This window comes from Sinohyriopsis cumingii, chromosome 1 (assembly GCF_028554795.1).
Source record: "Sinohyriopsis cumingii isolate HCF-2022 chromosome 1, ASM2855479v2, whole genome shotgun sequence".
Taxonomy (NCBI): Eukaryota; Metazoa; Mollusca; class Bivalvia; order Unionida; family Unionidae; genus Sinohyriopsis; species Sinohyriopsis cumingii.
In genome coordinates this window covers 126,869,285-126,892,275 of record NC_142961.1, presented here as the reverse complement: position 1 = coordinate 126,892,275, position 22,991 = coordinate 126,869,285, and the positions used below count along the sequence as shown (strand labels likewise).

Below are 22,991 nucleotides of genomic sequence, written 5' to 3'. Positions count from 1 at the left end.
CAGTCAGTTGGAACAGTCTTGAAATCAGAACAATAGTCATTGGGAACAGTCTTGAAATCAGAATGACAGTCAGTGGGAACAGTCTTGAAATCAGAATGATACTGATTGGGAACAGTCTTGAAATCAGAGTGACAGTCAGACAGTCAGTGGGAACAGTTTTAAAATCAGAATGACAGTCAGTTGAAACAGTTTTGAAATCAGAATGACAGTCAGTTGGAATAGTCTTGAAATCAGAATGATACAGATTGGGAACAGTCTTGAAATCAGTGTGACAGTCAGACAGTCAGCGGGAGCAGTTTTAAAATCAGAATGACAGTCAGTTGGAACAGTCTTGAAATCATAATTACAGTCAGTGGGAACAGTTTTGAAATCAGAGTGACAGTCAGTGGGAACAGTTTTAAAATCAGAGTGACTTTCAGTGGGAACAATCTTAAAATCAGAGTGACAGTCAGTTGGAACAGTCTTGAAATCAGAATGACAGTCAGTGGGAACAGTCTTGAAATCAGAATGAGAGTCAGTAGGAACAGTTTTAAAATCAGAATGACAGTCAGTGGGAACAGTTTTAAAATCAGAATGACAGTCAGTGGGAACAATCTTAAAATCAAAGTAACAGTCAGTGGGAACAGTTTTAAAATCAGAATGACAGTCAGTAGGAACAGTCTTGAAATCAGAATGATACTAGTTGGGAATAATCTTGAAATCAGAATGACACTGGAAACAGATTTTCTCCATCATGCTGATCTGACTCATTAAACCAAAATTCCTAATTAAATGAACTGAAAGAAATGGGAACACAAGTGTTTAGTGGAGAACACAAGTGTTTAGATTAATGGAGAACACAAGTGTTTAGATTAACAGGATTTTGCTGTATCTGCATCTATTTATACTGATGACTAACAAATGATCAATGCTTGTTTGTAACTGAGGTATGTTGGTGTGAGTTGTTCATGCTGTTTTGATTGTTTGCTATAATTATGATTGGATGACGAATAAAACCATATGGAATTGTACAGATCTTGATCTATTAAAATGTGATTCAAAAATGATTGCAATGTTGTGATAGATACCAGTCATTGAAAACCAAATCTAAAAGAAAACTTTCACTTAAAAGACAACATAAACATATATTAATTATGATAAACTGTTGAAGAAGTAATTCAATACATACAAGATGTGACTACCTATCAATTAATTTTGTAGTTAATGAATAGAAGTTTAATTATAGTTAACAAAGAGAATACACTAATATTTTATAGAATACACTAATATTTATAGATATTCTACAATTTTTTCTCCATTACTATATTGAGTTGATTTTAAGTCAAGTCCAACTGCAGACTGCATAGACCCAGATCAGCCATCACATAATGGACTGACAGATCTGGGTCTTTGCAGTTTGTCAAGAGTAATCCATAGAAAAAACAACATAGACTATGATCTACTGGTGCATTATGTGATGGTGATCAGGCTCTATGTTGTCTGCAGTTTGACTCGATGCAAAAAGTCAGCATACACAGTATTTATTTCTAAATTAAAAAAAATTACAAACTTTTTAAAATTATTTACTGGATGTAAGAAAAATTACAGGTAAAGGATATCAATATACTGGTAATTTTCAGGTGATTTTAAAGTGTAATCCTGTGCAACTATCCATACAAGTTCACAGTACAAAACTTAAGGAAAAAAAATAAATAATAATAATAATAATAATTATTATTATTATTATTATTATCATCATCATCATTAGTATCATCATCATTATTATTATTATTATTATTATTATTATTATTATCATTAGTATCATCATTATTATTATTATTATTATTATTATTATTATTATTATTATTATTATTATTATCATTATTATTAATTGATGGTATATAAAACATTAAGGCATATTAAAATTACATACAGTACAGTATGTTGTACAGTTATAGTTAGAAGTTTCCCCATGCCATTGGATAAAGGTACCCTGTATACTTGATTGTAAGTCAAGTCCAACAACAAACAACATTGACCATGAACAGCTTCTGCATAATGCTTAGGAAAATCAGGATCTATATTGACTGTTCTGAGTATTCCTAGGACATTTCATAGACTGGATCTGCCATTGCATTATGTGATGGCAGATCTGGGTCTATGCAGTTTGCAGTTGGACCTAGTGAACATTTACCATATTTAGTTTTCCTACCATCGATTGTTTTTATACCAACTAAAGACAACTGAGAACATATTGATGTTCATAATATGTATATATTTTAGAGAAATTGCTTCGTTCATAATAAGTACTTACATATATCTAACCATATCTATGTTTGTATATTCATAAACATGTGACTATTGTTTGTATACATATCTGATATGTTGAACTATCTGTAAATAAAGTTGTGGAAAAACAACCAATCCAAATGTCATACATGTATACAGTGTTGTCAATTTTCTGATAGACATTTTTGAGTCTATTTCATAATAAATTCATAATCACTGACACTCTATGAGTCTATTTCATAATAAATTCATAATCATTGACACTCTATGAGTCTATTTTATAATAGTTGTAAATTTGCAAATTATTGCACATCTAAATATTTATATATACATCATAATTGTGCACAAAGTCAAAAATTGAAAATGAAAGACAAATGCTTGACTTCAGAATACATATGCATTCTACTTACTACACTTACAATAAAATCACTCCTGTTTTATTTTAATGTCTAAAATATCATCACTGAACCCAGTTAAGGAAATAAAATACAATATAATTACACAATATAACGACCTATATCAGTTATTAGTCCATGCAAGCACAAGGTATACTTCGAATTCAAAACGAACAAATGCATTTCATGAAATAACTAAAGTAACTGTCAGGATCCCATTCAGTGTTTTTTTGAAATTAAAAGAATTTGAATACATTTACAAACTACTGGTTCTGTGAAACTGAGTGAATCTTAAAATAAAAAGCAAATAAGTGAAAAACTCCCTATATTTTTTAAATTTAAATATCTCTTTAAAATCTTACTCACCAATTTTTTAGACATTTTTTTTAGACAAGGTCATAATATTTTCACCTGTAACACATGAGGGAATTAGAACCAAAACTTTGGGTTGAGAATGTGGTTTTTACTCTTGTCAAGTCTGAAAGAAGGAGTGCAACAAATCTTACTACAAATAAAAGCAAAGGCCTGAAATAAGGAATCTGAAACAGCAAACAATAAAAGGGATCACAGTACCCCATAGAAGTATTACAGACACATTAAATGCCATACTGTAACCTTTGACTACTTAAATAAAGATTGCCCTTTTGACTATATTGGATAATGTTTGTCTTAATGTTATCAAACATTTGTTATCGTCAAGAAGTAGACAATTTCTTAATGCATTTGGCTGAATCTAAAGCTTTAACAATTCATCTCAGCAAGGATGAGTTGAATAATATACAAGGAGTCACAAATGACTGAATGGGTTGACCATACTCACAGATTTATCTGTAAATTACAGAAATTAAATTGCTGCTTTGGCATTGTTTTGGTGGAAATTGATCTTTTAATATAATTTTATTTCTTAGCAAATATAGATGTTATTAACCATAGTTATTTTATGTGGTGTCTACCCATGTTACTGTATAGTGTACATCAAGCTACTAACAGTACAGACCCTGATATACCACTTTATAGTGTACATCAGAACTACTTACAGTAGAGACCCTGATATACCACTATATAGTGTACATCAAGCTACTAACAGTACAGACCCTGATGTACCACTGTATAGTGTACATCATGCTACTAACAGTACAGACCCTGATATACCACTATATAGTGTACATTAAGCTACTAACAGTACAGACCCTGTTATATCACTATACAGTGTACATCAAGCTTCTAACAGTACAGACCCTGATATACCACTGTATAGTGTACATCATGCTACTAACAGTACAGACCCTGATATACCATTATATAGTGTACATTAAGCTACTAACAGTACAGACTCTGTTATATCACTATACAGTGTACATCAAGCTTCTAACAGTACAGACCCTGATGTACCACTGTATTGTATACATCATGCTACTAACAGTACAGACCCTGATATACCATTATATAGTGTACATTAAGCTACTAACAGTACAGACCCTGATATACCACTGTTTAGTGTACATCAAGCTTCTAACAGTACAGACCCTGATATACCACTGTATAGTGTAGATATGGATGAATGCTGTTTGCTCAATGTGATAAAATGAATGAATAATAAAGACCCCTGTCATTATCAGTGTATGCTGATGGCAGTTGATGGGTACCATAGTGAAGTTGACCTTTCATTTGATTTAAAGTGCACAAGCATAATTTATTCTAGTTATGGCTGCAACAATTACATGTGCAAATGGTTTACGTTAGTTTTACTGCCTGTAAATGTTAACAAACTTGGTAAATGTGTAAATAAACATGCATATGATGGTAAGTTATGAAGGAACTATTTTCTGCAACAAAATTAATTTTTTTATAAATCTAAGTGTAAGAAGTCTTTTAAAGTGTAAATGATTTTCACATCAAATGTGGCACCAAGAGGAAGAAGCAGAAGTTGACAAGAACTGCATGTAGTGAACATTAAACAACACTACACATTGAGTTGATTGTAGTGCACATTACACAACACTGCACATCAAGTTGACTGTAGTGCACATTACACAACACTGCACATTAAGTTGATTGTAGTGTACATTACACAACACTATGCATCAGGTTGCCTGTAGTGCACATTGTACAACACTACATGTTGAGTTAATTGTAGTGTACATTAAACAACACTACATGTTGTTTTGATTGTAGTGCACATTACACACAACACTACACATTGAGTTGATTGTAGAGTACATTACAAAGCACTACACATTGAGTTGATTGTAGTGCACATTACACAACACTATGCATCAGGTTGACTGTAATCCATATTACACACCACTATGTATCAGGTTGATTGTAGTGCACATTACACAACACTACACAATGAGTTGATTGCAGTGTACATTACAAAGCACTACACTGAGCTGAATGTAGTGCACATAACACAACACTATGCATCAGGTTGATTGTAGTGCACATTATACAACACTATGCATCAGGTTGATAATAGTGCACATTACACAACACTACAAATTGAGTTGACTGTAGTGCACATTACACAACACTACACATTGAGTTGATTGTAGTGCACATTACACAACACTACACATTTAGTTGATTGTGATGTACATTACACAACACTACACATGTGGTTGACTGTAGTGCACATTACACATCAAATTGATTGTAGAGCACATCACACAACACTACACATTGAGTTGATTGTAGTGTACATTACACATCAGATTGATTGTAGAGCACATTACACAACATTGCACATGAGGTTGATTTTTTATAATGCTGATATAATTTTATTTAAATTGAAATCATGTTCCTTTAAAAACATGTTTGGTAACAGAACCTTTTGATAAGTAATATTTCATTTTATAGAAACACCTTCTCAAGTTTGTAAATTATCATAAAGTTTCTTGGTCACTGCAGATCCTACAAAAACATCCCATGCATGTGTCCACACAGTACATCTTTTGCACTTTTATCACATGTTTTTCATCATATATATGTAGGAAACAATATGCAAGGGGTGTTTTACTTAAATAGATAGATTTAACAAGGTCATATCTTACCTACTGTATCCAAGGGATGTTTTACCTATATAGATATATTTAACAAGGTCATATCTTACCTACAGTATCCAATGGATGTTTTACCTAAATAGATATATGTGACAAGGTCATATCTTACCTACTGAATGATAAGTAAAAGATGTACATGAAATGAATAAATCAGTCGTTGATTGAGGTACATGATGTATATCATAATAACATTCACCTGTTCATTAATTGGAAGAGAGGGAGAAAGACTGAATTTCAATTACATGGAATCATTTCATTCATTATAAACCATGTACATATTTAGAATATTGGTAAATGTTGCAGCCTTAATTCAACTATTCTTTTTTCAAGAATGCTACTGAAAGACACCTTAGTATAACATGCTACTTGCACATTTAATCATGGGTACCTTTATTGTATGTAGTAGTAATTCTATTTATAATGTACCTCAGTATAACACAATATCACATATAATGCTGTATACTTTATGAGTCCAATGAATGGTGTTATACTGAGGTCTCACTATTATTATGTATAATGTACCCTGGTATAAGGTGACCTCAAAAGTAACACATTAATCTTATATGGTTATCTTGAACATTGTTAAAGTGACATGGTATTATTATATATAATGTATTCCAGTATAAAGTGAACTCAAATAACACTGTATATAAATCTGACTTCCTTGAACAGTGTTAGAGTGAGGGATCACTGTACATTTCAGCATAAGGCATCCTCACATATAACGCTGAACATCTGAATGACCCCCTTAAACAACATTAATGTCACAGTATATTCTACTATATATAATGTACCGCTTTATAAGGTGACCTCACATACAACACTACAACTTAATGACTCCCTGAACAGTGTTATAGCAAGGGATTACTGTACTATGTATAATCTACCCCAGAATAAGGTGATCTCACATATAACACTGCACACTTTAAGGACTGCCTGAACAGTGTTATAAAAAGAGATTGCTGAACTATGTATAATGTACCCTAGAATAAGATGACCTTACATATAACACTGGACAGTTTAAGGACCCCCTGAACAGTGTTATAGCAAGGGATTACTATACTATGTATAATGTACCCCATAATAAGGTGACCTCATATATAACACTGTACACTTTAATGACTAAATTTGAATACTGTTATAGTGAGGGATGACTGTACTGCAAAAAAGCACTTCTTAATTTTAGACAAAAGTTTGAAATTATTGGAATATGATTTTAAAAGGAAGAAAATAAAAAGACCTAAAAATCTTGATCATGCCACCTAATTGCTATTACAAATTCATCTTAGAACTATCATGATCACTATGTAGAGGAATGCCAAATGCCGGCATGTCCTTTGCATGAACACAGAGGAATGCCAAATGCTGGCAAGTCCTTTGCATGAACATAGATGAATGCCAAATACTGGCAGGTCCTTTGCATGAAAAACTAATTCAAATGATTATGTGAACATCAGGAGATCTGTGAGACTCATCTCAGGAAAATGTTGTCATGGTGTGAATGTAATCCAAGACGATTTCATGACAAAAACGAAACTGCTCCTGTAACATAAAATGAAACAAAATGACAATGTAAAATAGTTTGGAGTCCTTAAGTTTTGTATTATTCCAGTGCCAAATTTCACTAATGTTCTCTAATTGAAATTTTACATTATCATACTTATGATTCATTTGACAAAATTGCTATATTTACTTGTAAGAGGCAGGTAGTATAACGAATAAAAAGAAAGCTCTTTAGTTTCAATTTTTTCCCCTGGGTCTTACTTTTCATGAAATTTTTTCACAAATTCCTAAATTTTGCAGAAGTCCTCAAAATTTCTTTGAGATAAAACAAACTGTTTGGGAAGATTACTACAAAGTAATAATAAGGACTTCTAATACCGGATACCAGCTATATGTATAATGAGCAATTCATTGTTATACCATACCAGCTTCATGTATAATGAACAATTCATTGTTATACCAGATAACAGCTTTATGTATAATGAACAATTCATTGTTATACCAGATACCAGCTTTATGTATAATGAACAATTCACTGTTATGCCAGATAACAGCTTCATGTATAATGAACAATTCATTGTTATACCAGATACCAGTTTCATGTATAATGAACAATTCTTTGTTATACCAGATAACAGCTTCATGTATAATGAACAATTCATTGTTGTACCAGATAACAGCTTCATGTATAGTGTACAATTCATTGTTATACCAGATAACAGCTTTATGTATAATGAACAATTCATTGTTATACCAGATACCAGCTTTATGTATAATGAACAATTCATTGTTATACCAGATAACAGCTTCATATATAATGAACAATTTATTGTTATACCAGATACCAGCTTCATGTATAATGAACAATTCTTTGTTACACCAGATAACAGCTTCATGTTTAATGATCAATTCTTTGTTATACCAGATAACATCTTCTTGTATAATGAATGATTCATTGTTATACCAGATACCAGCTTTATGTATAATGAACAATTCTTTGTTATACCAGATAACAGCTTCTTGTATAATGAACAATTCATTGTTATACCAGATACCAGCTTCATGTATAATGAACAATTCATTGTTATACCAGATACCAGCTTCATGTATAATAAACAATTCATTGTTATACCAGATAACAGCATCATGTATAATGAACAATTCATTGTTATAACAGATAACAGCATCATGTATAATGAACAGTTCATTGTTATACCAGATACCAGCTTCATGTATAATGAACAATTCATTGTTAGCAACAAATAATATACAGAATATTTCTCGACATCTGTTTCAAAGAGAACATTTTTTTATGTTTAATAAACTGGAGCTGGCAATTTCTGCACATTTGCAACACAACAGTTTTCCTATTTCAGGTTTGGGAACAGGTTGCTATTCACAGGAATAAGTTGCAAATAAGATTGTATCACCAAATTTGCACACACAAAATTATGCAACAGTTAATTTTATTTGTATTTACTTCCTCCTTTATCAGTGCATGAATCTATATCATTTTGTCTTTATTCTAAGAATTGGTTTCATGCAAAATTGTTTCCATGCAAGGCTGAATGTTTCAAAGATGTGATCTGACATCTTCCTAACTAGCATTTCAGAGATAACATAAAAAACATAACTAAGATAAGCTATGCACTTTGCACACAGTAATCAAATATGGCAAAGCAAAATTTATAAAGAATAAACTACAGCTGAAACAATTAACAAACTGTTGTTGGCCCCCAAAATTGCTAGCTGTAATTAATTTTAAAGATTTTATTAGAGAAAAAAATGAAACCACAAAAAAATGACAAAAACCTAAATGAAAAATACCAACCAAGTTTGCAATGAGTTGAGATCTGGACACTCGTATCTGCTTAATTGTGTGGAAGACGTCAACCTCCTTCTCTACCCTCATTGCTTCCAGGATACAACTAACACCAACATACAGTCCACATCTGTTTACACCATTCCTGTAGACAAAGTGCACATTAAATGTAAATCTCAAAACATGCACAGCCAACCATGTAAATTTCAAAAATGTAAATTGTTGTATTATTTTGAAAAATTATTACATTGAGCTTTAAAAAATTTGTTTGCAAAAGTGTTGTTAATGAGGAATTTGTGAAATTTTTATACTGCAAATGTTTCAAATGAAAGAATTTGCAACATTTTAATAAGACAAAAAATTCATAATTAGAGTAAATCTATGGATTAATTAACAGGAAGAAGATAAAAAAGCAACATTTTTTTCCTCAGGCTAGCTAAAGCATTTTGCCACTTTGGAGCGAAGAGTGGGATATATTCCTAGCAACAAGTTTTTTGGGATATATTCCAAGCAACAAGTTTTTTGGGATATATTCCTAGCAACAAGTTTTTAAGGAATTTGTTGGAAAGAGAGCTTGAAATAAAACAATAATAACACTAGAGTCTGTGATATCTGATTCCATTATTTATCAAAAATGCCAATATATTTTTTATATAAGACTGTCTTTCTGTAGCTAGCATGTGCTTAAAATATCTACAAAATATTCCCCGTTACCAACCGTATCATGATCTACATAATCTGTAGCAGTATAGCCACATGAGGTCACTTACTGACCAGCCTAACATGCCCAGACCTTTTAATCTAGTGGTATGTGCACCCAACTGCTAGACAGACAAACTAGGTTTGATTCCCTGATCATGATAGTTAGAATTTGTCTTCCTCCTGATACAAATCTTTCTCAACTTCATTGGTTAACACTGCTAATAATGAATGCTATTGCGTATAAGTTGGCTAGAGGATTCAATTCTCTATTATCCTTTCTCTTGCAATTAGATCATATTCTGTACAGAATACTTGTAAATGACTTGTTGGTTATAAGATATGTGTGTGTGATTTGGATTTTTAACATAGTTTATAAAAAATTTCAATCATATCATTACTATGTCTGCAGTGTAGCAGTCTTTAGTGTCTAGCACTCAGGCATTGTGCCGCACACATGTATCATCATGTCCCAAGAGTCACATTATCCTGATACCAGGCCGACCAGTCCCAACACTAACCTATTAATGCTGAGTGCCTAGTGAGGCAGCTGTTAGTACAATTTTTTGAAATCTTAGGTTATGACTTGGTTGGGGTTCAAACTTGCAACCTCCTTTATCCAAGACAGATGCTCTAAGCACTAGGCCACTTGTGCAGTCTGGTTATATGATAACTACACAGAATACATGTCACTGACTTACTGGTTATAAGATAACTGTACAGAATACTTGTGATTGACTTACTGGTTATTAGATAACTATACAGAATACTTGTCACTGACTTACTGGTTATAAGATAACTGTACAGAATACTTGTGACTGACTTACTGGTTATAAGATAACTGTACAGAATACTTGTGACTGACTTACTGGTTATAAGATAACTGTACAGAATACTTGTGACCGACTTACTGGTTATAACTGTACAGAATACATGTGATTGACTTACTGGTTATAACTGTACAGTATACTTGTGATTGACTTACTGGCTATAAGATGACTGTACAGAATATGTGTGACTGACGTACTGGCTATAAGATTACTGTACAGAATACTTGTGATTGACTTACTGGTTATAAATGTACAGAATATATGTGACTGACTTACTGGTTATAAGATTACTGTACAAAATACTTGTGATTGACTTACTGGCTATAAGATAACTATACATAATACTTGTGACTGACTGGTTATAAGATAACTATACAGAATACTTGTCACTGACTTACTGGTTATAAGATAACTGTACAGAATACTTGTGACTGACTTACTGGTTATAACTGTACATAATACATGTGATTGACTTACTGGTTATAAGATAACTGTACAGAATAATTGTGATTGACTTACTGGCTATAAGATAACTGTACAGAATATGTGTGACTGACTTACTGGTTATAAGATTACTGTACTGAATACTTGTGATTGACTTACTGGTTATAAGATAACTGTACAGAATACGTGTGATTGACTTACTGGTAATAAGATTACTGTACAGAATACTTGTGATTGACTTACTGGTTTTAAGATAACTGTACAGAATACATGTGATTGACTTACTGGTTATAACTGTACAGAATACTTGTGACTGACTTACTGGTTATAAGATTACTGTACAGAATACTTGCAAATGACTGGAATTGAGCTAGTTATTATCTCATGAAGAGGTGATTAAGTGTGTATTTATTTATTCCTTTAATTACAATAACCAATATAATTCTGAAACATTTATAATATTTATGTTGTTTTGTGAGAGTTTTTTTAGAGAAACTTGCATCATAAAAACATTCAAGGATTTATTTCCCATATTACCTAATCTATTTCAAATAAATCAGAACATAATGAGTTTATCATTTGAATGCAAGATTGTGAATATCAATAAACCGAAATGTTTTCACCACTGCAAATAGGTCTTTGACCTGGATGATGATAGGTACTTATTACTCACATGCAGTGAAATGTGACAGGACTGGAGGATGAGAGACATTTATTACTTACATGTAGTGAAATGTGACATGACTGGAGGATGAGAGACATTTATTACTTACATGCAGTGAACTGTGACATGGCTGGAGGATGAGAGGCACTTATTACTTACATGCAGTGAACTGTGACAGGACTGGAGGATGAGAGGCATTTATTACTTAAATGCAGTGAACTGTGACAGGACTGGAGGATGAGAGACATTTATTACTTTCATGCAATGAACTGTGACAGGACTGGAGGATGATAGGCACTTATTACTTACATGCAGTGAACTGTGACAGGACTGGAGGATGAGAGGCACTTATTACTTACATGCAGTGAACTGTGACAGGACTGGAGGATGATAGGCACTTATTGCTTACATGCAGTGAACTGTGACAGGACTGGAGGATGAGAGGCATTTATTACTTACATGCAGTGAACTGTGACAGGACTGGAGGATGAGAGGCACTTATTACTTACATGCAGCGAACTGTAACAGGACTGGAGGATGATAGGCACTTATTACTTTCATGCAGTGAACTGTGACAGGACTGGAGGATGAGAGGCATTTATTACTTACATGCAGTGAACTGTAACAGGACTGGAGGATGAGAGGCATTTATTACTTAAATGCAGTGAACTGTGACAGGACTGGAGGATGAGAGGCATTTATTACTTTCATGCAGTGAACTGTGACAGGACTGGAGGATGAGAGGCACTTATTACTTACATGCAGTGAACTGTGACAGGACTGGAGGATGATAGGCACTTATTACTTACATGCAGTGAACTGTGACAGGACTGGAGGATGAGAGGCATTTATCACTTACATGCAGTGAACTGTGACAGGACTGGAGGATGAGAGGCATTTATTACTTTCATGCAATGAACTGTAACAGGACTGAATGATGATAGGTGTTTATTACTTACCTACATGCAGTGGACTATGTCAGGACTGGAGGATGAGAGGCATTTATTACATGCAGCGGACTGTGACAGGACTGGAGGATGAGAGGCATTTGTTATTTACATGCAATGAACTGAGATCTGATTGGATGACAATATGTGTTTATTACTTACATGCAGTGAACTGTGACAGGATGGTTCCCAGTGTGTTTCTGCCAATTCTCTACTAACTCAAACAGCTCCAACAGTGCTAGCTTGGAATTAGGAACACTAGTACCATCTGTCCAGCGATGGAAGTGAAACTGGCGGACAACCCTAGGGGCTTCATGAGGCTGGAAGGGGAAAAATGCAGAATTAGGAGCCTGGCTGACACAGTAGTTCAACTGTTTGCTAACCACCTATGTAAACCTTAGTATGATCCTTTGCACCAGCATGCACATGGAATGTGGTTATTTGCCTATAAAATTAACAGTTTTCTGATTGTCTGCTTCCCTCCACCAAATTTCTAAAATAATCTGATGAGAATTACTCTATAAAATTGATGAAAAATATATTAAGCTATTGTTTTTCCTGTCCTGAAGTTTACTCAGTGCTAGTAATGGCATGACAAGGTTTGCTAATTGTACATATAATTCTGGAAACATTGATCAAAGGACAGTCATGCAAAACTAATGGATAATTGTTTTGCTTTTAAAACAACTGTTTGTTATCTGCTGACAAAACATCGTATTTTTGACCAAGATAAACTAACTGAAATGTCTGACAAGACACATGATAAAAAATTGTGTACAAGGTTGCAGCTATGGACTGTGCAATGAATAGAGAAAAGTTTCTAAAGAGATTGTTTGGTTTAAGCGTAGAATGCAAAGCTTTAAAAAAAAATCATGAAATGATCCATTTAACAAGTCTTAATTTAAACTGATGTTTGTTGCATTTTAAAGTCATTTAGTATACATTAAATTTATATATTTATGCCATATAAGGGGACATGAACTTAAGGACCCCTCTCCAAGCTACAAAAGCAATTTGCAAACATGTTGGTTTTGCAAAAAAGCCACGAAAATTTATACCAAAATTAATTCACACAGTATCCTTCATCTAGGATGAAGTGCACAGTGAGTGTATTCTTCAGAAGAATTTTACATTAATAATTTCATGGGTGAAAATGAAATATTTCCTGTACCTAACACTGACTGGTTTGCTGTATTTCCTTTACCTTACTCTAACTGTTTTGCTGTATTTCATTTACCTTACACTGACCAGTTTGCATTTCATATACATACAGTTCTCATTTTCACTATACACTTACTAAATCTACATTAGTGACAGTAAAATCACGGACTGTTATGCTTGGATCGGACTTTATTTCAGCCGTCGTCTCAACAATAAAAGGACCAAATTTCTCTCCACAGGTCTCCAATGTCCAGTACTGTTCACAGGTCTACAATATAAAAGATATATCAATCATATTTTTTGAGCAAACATCAAAAGATAAAATTCTGCCTTCGCTATTAACTGTGAATAACAATAATAATCAAAAATTCAGAGTGACAACTGAACATGCCAAATTTGTGATATGTCCACAGTAACTAAAATACTATAAATACTCAATGAGAAGTCAGGTCTAATCAGAAAAAAGTAGACTCTGATCTGTTGTCGCATCATGTACTGGCGGATCATAAACTATATTGTTTGTTCTACTGTTTACACCTAAAAAATTGTGTAGACCCAGATATGCAGGTGCATTATGTAATGGCAGATCTGGGTCAAAGTATTTTTCAGTTGGATTGGAGTTATACTTGAGTATATACTTTATAATACAATATACTCATCTCCAAGGGTCATCTTGCAATTTGCACAAGCTTTAATGTACAGTAGTCTTTCATTATAATGACATCAATGGGAATCATGGAATTATAGGTTACTGCATTTTTATGGGAAAATATGAACAAGTTTTTTTGGATGGAATACTGCACGACCTTGGTAGTGCAGTATATCCTTCTGACAAAACGAGTTCATATTTTCCCATACAAATGCAGTAACCTTTTTATTATATGCTCATATTTTGATTCTACCTAAGGCTTAATTATATAAACAAAAATACACTACAAGAAACAACGTAAATGAATGTATGTCGTATTCCAAACTAAATACACAAGCGCATATTCATCATTGCAGAAATCAACATTATTACTGCGCACATAACTCCGTCCTGATAAATTTGAACTTAGTCATGCGCTCAACATAACTTTCGAAAGAAAATGGCGTGTCTAGTTAAAATTTAAATCTGGAGTCATACTGTGAATGAATGTGCATTGCAACAACTATTCCATTTGATCTGGAATGAATAGATTTTGGTATTTTTCTTGATTCTAGGAAATTTCATGATTATGGACTGGATTTGTATGTGACAATTCCACATGAAATACATGAGATTGAAGAAGCTAGGGAGAAGTGTGCTGACATCTGCAAATGTGTTTCTGTTTGTCATTGACTGTTTGAAATCATAATGTGGGAAAAATATGAAGTCTTTCAATTGCAATTATCAAAAAGACGCTATGGAATTTAATGCTTATTTCATTTTGAGTGCAGTAAGGAGGATATAATTGCACTTATCATTGAAATTACAGTACAATTTCGAAATGTGTAATCCAGATTGAGAACCTATGACATGGCTCATGTAATTCTGATTTGCAGAATTAAGAAAATAAATTTTGAGGAAATTCAGGACATAAAACTGTAAGTGTATTTTATTTTGCCATTCTTATCACCAGCTAAAGAAGAGAGTATATGACTTGTCATTTGTATGTTATTTGTAAGGACCTTATCTTGCATCTGTTATATACTGTAGCTAGCCTAAATCCAAAACATTATATCAACGCAGAATGTGCCAAAGCAGCTAGTATGTGGCAGTCCACGAAACATCTGTTTTAGTTCATTCAGAAACAAAGTTAAACAACCACAACGTAAAGAGCCTCTTACACGAGTGTACATGATTTGTGTACAAATCAAAAGTGCTGGTGTCTGTGTCCATTGTTTGTTTACAGTAGAAAGTAGTTCCTTTATGCACGTGAATGCTATATGAGCATTGTCGCGCAGGTTCAGTATCGGGTTATACTGCACAATTCTGACAATGTAAAGTTAACGGGGAAAAAATGATCACATAATATATGATATGGCATACCCTCAATATAATGACATCAATGGGACTCATGGAGTATATGATATGGTATGTTGACTAAATCAGGAATAGGGTATACTGCCTCACAGTGAGACTGCCTTACAATGAAGTACACAATACAGTATCCCTCATTATAATGCTGTCCAATGGACTCATGGAGTATACTGCCTTATAGTGAGACAGCCTTAGAATGAAGTGCATGATATTGTACTCCTTCATTATAATGACAGCAATGGGAGCTATAGAGTGAACTGCCTTATTGTAAGACTGCCTTACAATGAAGTAAGTGAAAGAGTACTCCCCCTTCATACTGCTTTGCATGGGAGTCGAATAGCATACAACATCATACTGAGACTGCCATATAATAAAATGAATGATACACATAATTTTACTACCTCCTAATCAAATTTAATCCATGATAATACTCGTCTTAAAGAACAGAAGCTGTGTTGTAATGAGGAATAATAATGAGGGAAAGCAGTATTCCAAGAATACAGCTGTAAATTTCTTGATTTATCCTGAAAGTTGTAACAATTTCTTTGACTTGAAGATCTGTTTTCACCCATCCCTCAAAATGTGAAGTCAACTAGAAAATCAAGTTTAGTTTAAAGTCTGTATAATCATTTTGGTTTCAAAGTCATGGCAATATTACAACAGTTCCCGTACAGAAATTTCTCATGGATTCCATATGGAATACTTATGGAATCCGTATGGAAGAGATATGGACTGAAAAACTTATGGAATCAGACAATTTATTCCATATCAATTCCATAAGTACTTCACAGCAAGTGAAAATTCCATATGGAATAAAGTTGCAACTTTAATCCATAAGCACTTTTTTCCATATGGAAATCAGGCTCATGTATTATAGCATCATGGAAAATACTCTCTGAAAAATTAATAACCCAAACTATCTGATTAAAATAGAAATATTGGTGGGAGTTAGAGCACATGTATATGTCAGTGTAGCTGATGTGGAAGGATGAATATATACTCATATAAATTTGAAGAAACAGATGTATGTCAGTTTTCTTTAATTTATTTCCACAGATGTTTAAAAACAAAGACATGACCAAAAAAGTAGGGAAAATGTAAACATGATCAGAAAGTTAATATCTGGTAGTACAAGCATAGATGAATCTTTGAACTTTGAAAATCTGGTGCAAAATGGATTTTGGGCTTGTTCTAATGATTATTCTGAAAAGTAATTTTGTTGGCTTCCTATTAAAATATGCTCTACAAAAATCATACCCTTGTGAAAATGTGACTTAAATTTCAGCAAAATCAATGAACATTTCTTGACATTCACTTAAAGGTCCTTTTTCACTAAAATTATGGTATTTTTGGAGATTTTACCAAAATTTCTGAAAATATCAGTGAACTTTTTTGATTGAAATTTCACTGACTCTGCCAACATTTCTGAAAATATCAGTGGGAATTTGTGATTGAAATTTCACTGTGAGTATGTCAAAAATTCTAACAATATAGTGATATTTTGTGATTGTAATATCACTGACATTTTAGTAAAAAATTTAGTAAAAGATATAAAATTTATTTTTGTTTCTTGTACAATTTGATTGATATACAGCAGCATTTATAGTCCCTGTTTCTGATAGCTGTAATTGTATTATTTATTTTGGGAACAATAACTTCTTTCCACATCTTTCTGTATTATATTTCTTTATCAAATTTTGTTATTGTTGTTGTATTTTTTTAAACTTAAACTGGATTTAACTGCCCTCAAACAAGTTTTCTTGTTTTCTGTTTTGAATCAGAATTTCGCTTTTCTCCTGAACTGAATCTGATTTTCTTCGATACGGACCCTTTTTTTTAACATCGTCTCCAAAACTTTTTTAAATAATGCTCTATGCGGTCCCATTCCGCAACGGGCTTTCTAATAAGTATTTGATCCGTTTATTATTTAAAGGATTATCGTTGTAAAGAACTTTCTGATTGGTCAAAATTTTGTACTTGCCCAATGAATTGATGCCTAACGGAAACTGATGGGAATGCTAAACATGGCGATTCGAGCGGGATACGAGTTTGAATAACCATTTGAAAAAATGTGCAGCAAAGAGAATAGCTTGAATGCAAAGTCGATGGGAGCGTAAATTAGTCAGTCTGTATGAAAACTGAACGCCAGGACCAGCATTTTGCTTTTTGTGCCATAAACAGCTCAACAGTAGCGGCTAATGTGCTAAATAGGACAGGGAATTGAACCAGGTTGATTTCGAGAACTCAAAACTGATTAACTTCCAGGATGAATTTAAGGAGGACAACGTATAGATCACTGGAAATACCCATGTCTATCAAAGATTGTCATATCTTTGCGGAATTTTCTTGGCCCACACGTAGAATCATCGTTCAATATCGTGAAGCATTATTGTGTATATTATCAAAATATTCTATGTGTGTTGGAATTCAGTGTAAAATATGAGTACTTGTATCATGATAGACATTTGTCAGGACTGCTTATGGAACAAGGACAAATTCAAGAGACCACAACAGTATCATTAATTAAAAATCAAGTTGCAGTACAAGTGACATGGCAGGCTTTTATAATTCTTTTCACGTCTGAAACGGATGCTTTTCTGTTATTTTGCATCATTTTCAGAGTTGAATTTTTAAATGGAGATTATTATTTTATATATGTTTATGTGTTCACAGATGCCTGTGTATGTGTTCCAGGCTTGATACTTTGGATTTTAAAATCACTTAATTATTTAGTGTCAAGCCAGATTCTTCACATGTTGTATATACTGTAAATATTGTACATAACAGATAGAAGGCCTCAAGGTAGATTAGTTCTGTAATTAAGTTACCTGTCTAAATAAAGTCATTATTATTATTATTTTTATTATTATTATAAACTCCCATATCTCTAGCCTTGGATGTTATATAATTACAACATCTGTAAAAAAAAAAATCAAGCAAATCACCTTGGTTAGTAAAGTCCTGTTTAAGTCATATTCATTATTGATCTGAAACCTTCTGAAATTATGAAAAACTTCAGTAAAATACTATATAATGATCAAAATTGTAGTGAAATCTCACAAATGTTTTAGTCAAATATTTGTGAAATCCCACCAGACTTTTCATTGAAATTAAAAAGACTTAAGTGATGCCATCATGGATTAGGCTTTATATGTGAGAAAGAAAATGAGGACAAGAAAAACCTAAATCTTATTTGATAATGTCTGTCAAAATTTATGATCCATTTTAAAAATTGTGGTGAATATTCATCATTGATTCCCAGTAATGTCTAAGAATCATTAGGCAGTTTAATAGAAACTGAAGCAGATTTTTTTATGGTTTAGACAAAGCGCTTAAAAAAACACCCATTTGAAATTGCCTTAAGTAGGCCTCGAAATTTTGTTATGAAATGAACTATTACCAAATTCCATATGGACTATTTACAAATTCCATATGGACCATTTACAAATTCCATATGGTATATTTGCCAATTCCGTATGGACTATTCACAAATTCCATATGGAGTATTGCCAAATTCCATATGGATTATTGCCAAATTCCATATGGAATTTTAATTTTATTCCATATGGACAACCTACACATTTCATGGACTAATTAGCATATTCCATGAGATTTTCCATACAGAGTCCATAACATTTCCATATGGATATACTGAAATCCATAAGAGTGCTTCAGCTATAGAATAGAAATGTCCATATGGATATTTCTGTAAAAGTACGTATGGATTCCATACGCATTCCATGTGGAAAATTTTGTACGGTAATGCCCCTCAGTTACATGCCACAAATGAGGATTGCTATTCAAATTTTTCTTTATATCTGTCATCATTAGGGAAAATCACATGAACCAACAAAACTGATATATCCAACATACCATATTTATCCATTTTTAAGCACATGCCTGATAATAAGCCCATGTCACATTTCTAGAACATTCTGATAAATATTTACTAAGGATATCTTTGTCTGATAACAAGCCCACCCTCTACTTCTTGACAAACTGCTTAGACTGGTCCCCTAGTCTTATTATTTGAAAAATACTCTCTCTGAAGCTTACAGAAACATCCACTAGTTAAATCTGAAAGGTGTTTCCTGGCATCTGTTTTTTAGTTACTGAATTCAAATAGTTACTTCCACTAGCTTAAAACAAGGGGGATTAACAACAAAAAATGAATGATTGATCCTGTTGCAATGTTTTAAAATAATATAGGGTGGTTATCATTACTGTCATGATGTACTTTAAGGACAGTAAATGAAAATGAGCTGAAATTCAAATTTTTGCTGGGAAAAGATTAACAAGATGTACAAGAAGTTCACAATGGTAGCCATACGGGATGTCCATAGGGCACCATTTTCAGGACGGATAAACCAGGTGTCATAAGAAGATATTCAGTGAAAACTTCATGTTGATACAAACATTTGTTAGTGAAATTGCAGGTAGCATCAGCATCATTTTCATTCAATATCAACTAAATACTGTAAAAGTGCTTAAGTGAAAACCTGATATTAATATAACCTCATCCCAAAGATCAGTGCTATGATTTTCAAAATGGCTACCATACCATAGTGGCAATGGTAGATAGAGGCAATACTACATTTCCTAAGAATCATTTCATTGAGAAGCCCATGGCAAGATAACCATGGCAATATAAACCATCGATTCAAGAAGATTACCAATTAAAATATTTCCATGATGGCCACTCAGGAAGCCATATTTGATGTCTAGGAGCAAGATTTTCATTTTGAATCAACTAGGCCCAAAGGATGAAACTATATGCTAAATTTTATGACTTTTATTTTATTCCTTTTAGGAAGAACATTATTGATTATAAACTATTAGAGACTGATGATAAATGATGATGCTGGATATGTCAAATAAAAGAGCCACAGCAGAAAATATTTGGATCTTTATCCAGTACGGCTAATAAATTTATATGTGAACATTGTCTGCTGCATACCTCATCATCTGGATCTATTTCATTCAGCATGACTATACAATATGAGTTGTGGTCATAAATAAGCCTCCAGAAATCTACAACTGTGTTTGGTAGTGGCGTCTGTGTAATAATGAAAGCATCTCGTCTTAGGTAGCTCTGAAATACACAAAACATTATATGAATTCAATTTATTTCCCACAAACAATGAGGTGAATTGACCTCTGACCCCAAGTATACTATCATATACCTTACATGCCAAACACCTAACCTCACCCCACCCTTAAAATACAGTGGAACCCCGCTATAACGCGCCTCGCCATAACGCGAATTCGGATATAACGCGGTCGTGGCATGGCTCCCGAAATTTCGTATATTCATTCACACATGGAGAAAAAAATTTGGAGAAAAGTAAAAAAAAACAAAACAAATTAACTTCATTTTGGGCATGAGATTAGTTGTGACTTTTAAAATAATATGATCGTGGCATGGTTCCTGAAATTTGAAATTCATTTACGTGTATTTTTATCGGACCGTGAAAATATTTGTTTAACGTACGAGAAATAGTGTGTAAAACGTTTATTATAATTTGGTGGAAGAATTCGCGTATGACTTTTAATAATAAACGATCGGAACTTAACAATTTATCCTGGTTCTTTAAGTGATTTTGGAGAAGTGATCGTGTATGAATTCTAAAATAATACGATATATATAACGTACGAGAAATAGTGTGTACAACGCTTGGCTTCTGAAATTTATCAATTTGAACAGGTTGTGGTGAAGCTCCGTATTCTACTCTAGAAGAGAAAACTGGTTTCATTAGGTTTTTGAATTGTTAAGCCGAAGTAAACATTATCGGAAGTGTTACTTATTACGGATCCATGAGTAAAGCCAGTAAATCGTCTTTGTGATTGTCTTCCATGAATTCTGTATACAGTCGTTGCTCAAACAATAGCCGACATGGGCTTCTTATTTAACTGCAATCACAGCCAAGCAGCAGACAAAGTTGTGGTTGATACAAGAGGTCGCACAATTTAATAAACATCAAAGGACGAAAGCCGCCAACATGTATGCTGTGCTTGGCGGTGCGATCAAACAACAAACAGTTGAAAGTAAATAATATCCACTTTATTATCTGTAAATTAAAAGGGTATGAAATTGTACATCCGTTCAGCTTAATTTTGTTTTATATAAAAAGTGATTCGTAACCATTGCAGGCCTTCATTACTTAGTTATTGAGCTTTATCTGTGTACGTTGTTTGCTTATATAAAAAAAATATTTTACTGTTATGGAAAAGCAAGTTCAAAAACGCAAGTCGTTTTCTGCTAAAGAGAAACTGTATGCCCTAGATCAACTAAAGAAGGGCAAACAACATTTCAGTACACTAACAGCAAGAATGCTTGGATGAATAGCTCCATATTTGACGACTGGTTTCACAAAACATTCGTTCCAGATGTTCGGGCTCATTTACGAAAACTCAAGCTGGAGGAAAAAGCTCTCCTCCTGCTGAATAATTGCCCTGCCCACCCCCCAGCGGAAAATCTTGTCAGCAGTGATGGCAAGATCAAAGTTTCGTACCTCCCGAAAAACACTACGTCAGAAATCCAGCCACTTGACCAAGGCATAATTTCCGTATTTAAACAAAATTGTCGCCGTGAAATGATAAAGGGAATGGTAGCAGATAATAACGCATCCGTCGACACATCATTGGCATTACTCAACTTAAAAGAAGTATTAATTTAGCAGTTTTCACATGTTTCTTTCGATGTTCACAAAATCTGAAATAAAAGTTATTTGCACGCTGAAATCATGCGTTGATTGTTAATTATTCTTGCAGTTGTCGCATATGATAAAATTTTAGCGGTATGAAATTTGTACAGACACCGTATGTAGACCCGGGAATAGCTGCATGCAATGACCGTACGATATCAGACGGCAAGTAAATGGTTTCAATATTTTGTTCATCCTATATTTTACACGACGAATTCAGACTATTACAAAATTATTGAATATTTTAAATCTGTACGATTTTCAATGAAATTACATCCATTATGGATGAACTGCATGCCACGACGGCACGGTAGCATACGGTGTTGATACACTTTTCATGATATAGCGATAGTCTGGTATTATCGGTCAATCCGTATTATCGTTCAAACAAATAAAAATTAGTAAATGTTTTTAATGCACAGTAATAACCTATAAATATATTAACCTTCGATTATTTTGAATATATCTTAATTAATGCATTCCAGTTAAT

The 22,991-nt window shown here is 33.2% G+C and overlaps 1 protein-coding gene across 1 annotated transcript in view; it reads right to left on the bottom strand.

Moving 5' to 3' along the window:
* Positions 1 to 1,821: 1,821 nt before the first annotated feature.
* Positions 1,822 to 22,991, bottom strand: part of LOC149807833 (receptor-type tyrosine-protein phosphatase mu-like) — a 411,639-nt gene continuing 390,469 nt past the window's right edge. The window contains exons 30-34 of the mRNA XM_089971230.1: positions 20,755 to 20,889; positions 13,932 to 14,063; positions 12,797 to 12,954; positions 9,060 to 9,195; positions 1,822 to 7,267 (exon numbers count right to left, since the gene is read on the bottom strand). Of these exons, the coding sequence (XP_089827356.1) occupies positions 7,202 to 7,267; positions 9,060 to 9,195; positions 12,797 to 12,954; positions 13,932 to 14,063; positions 20,755 to 20,889 (627 nt within the window). The 3' untranslated portion in view covers positions 1,822 to 7,201. The remainder of the gene's footprint in view (positions 7,268 to 9,059; positions 9,196 to 12,796; positions 12,955 to 13,931; positions 14,064 to 20,754; positions 20,890 to 22,991) is intronic.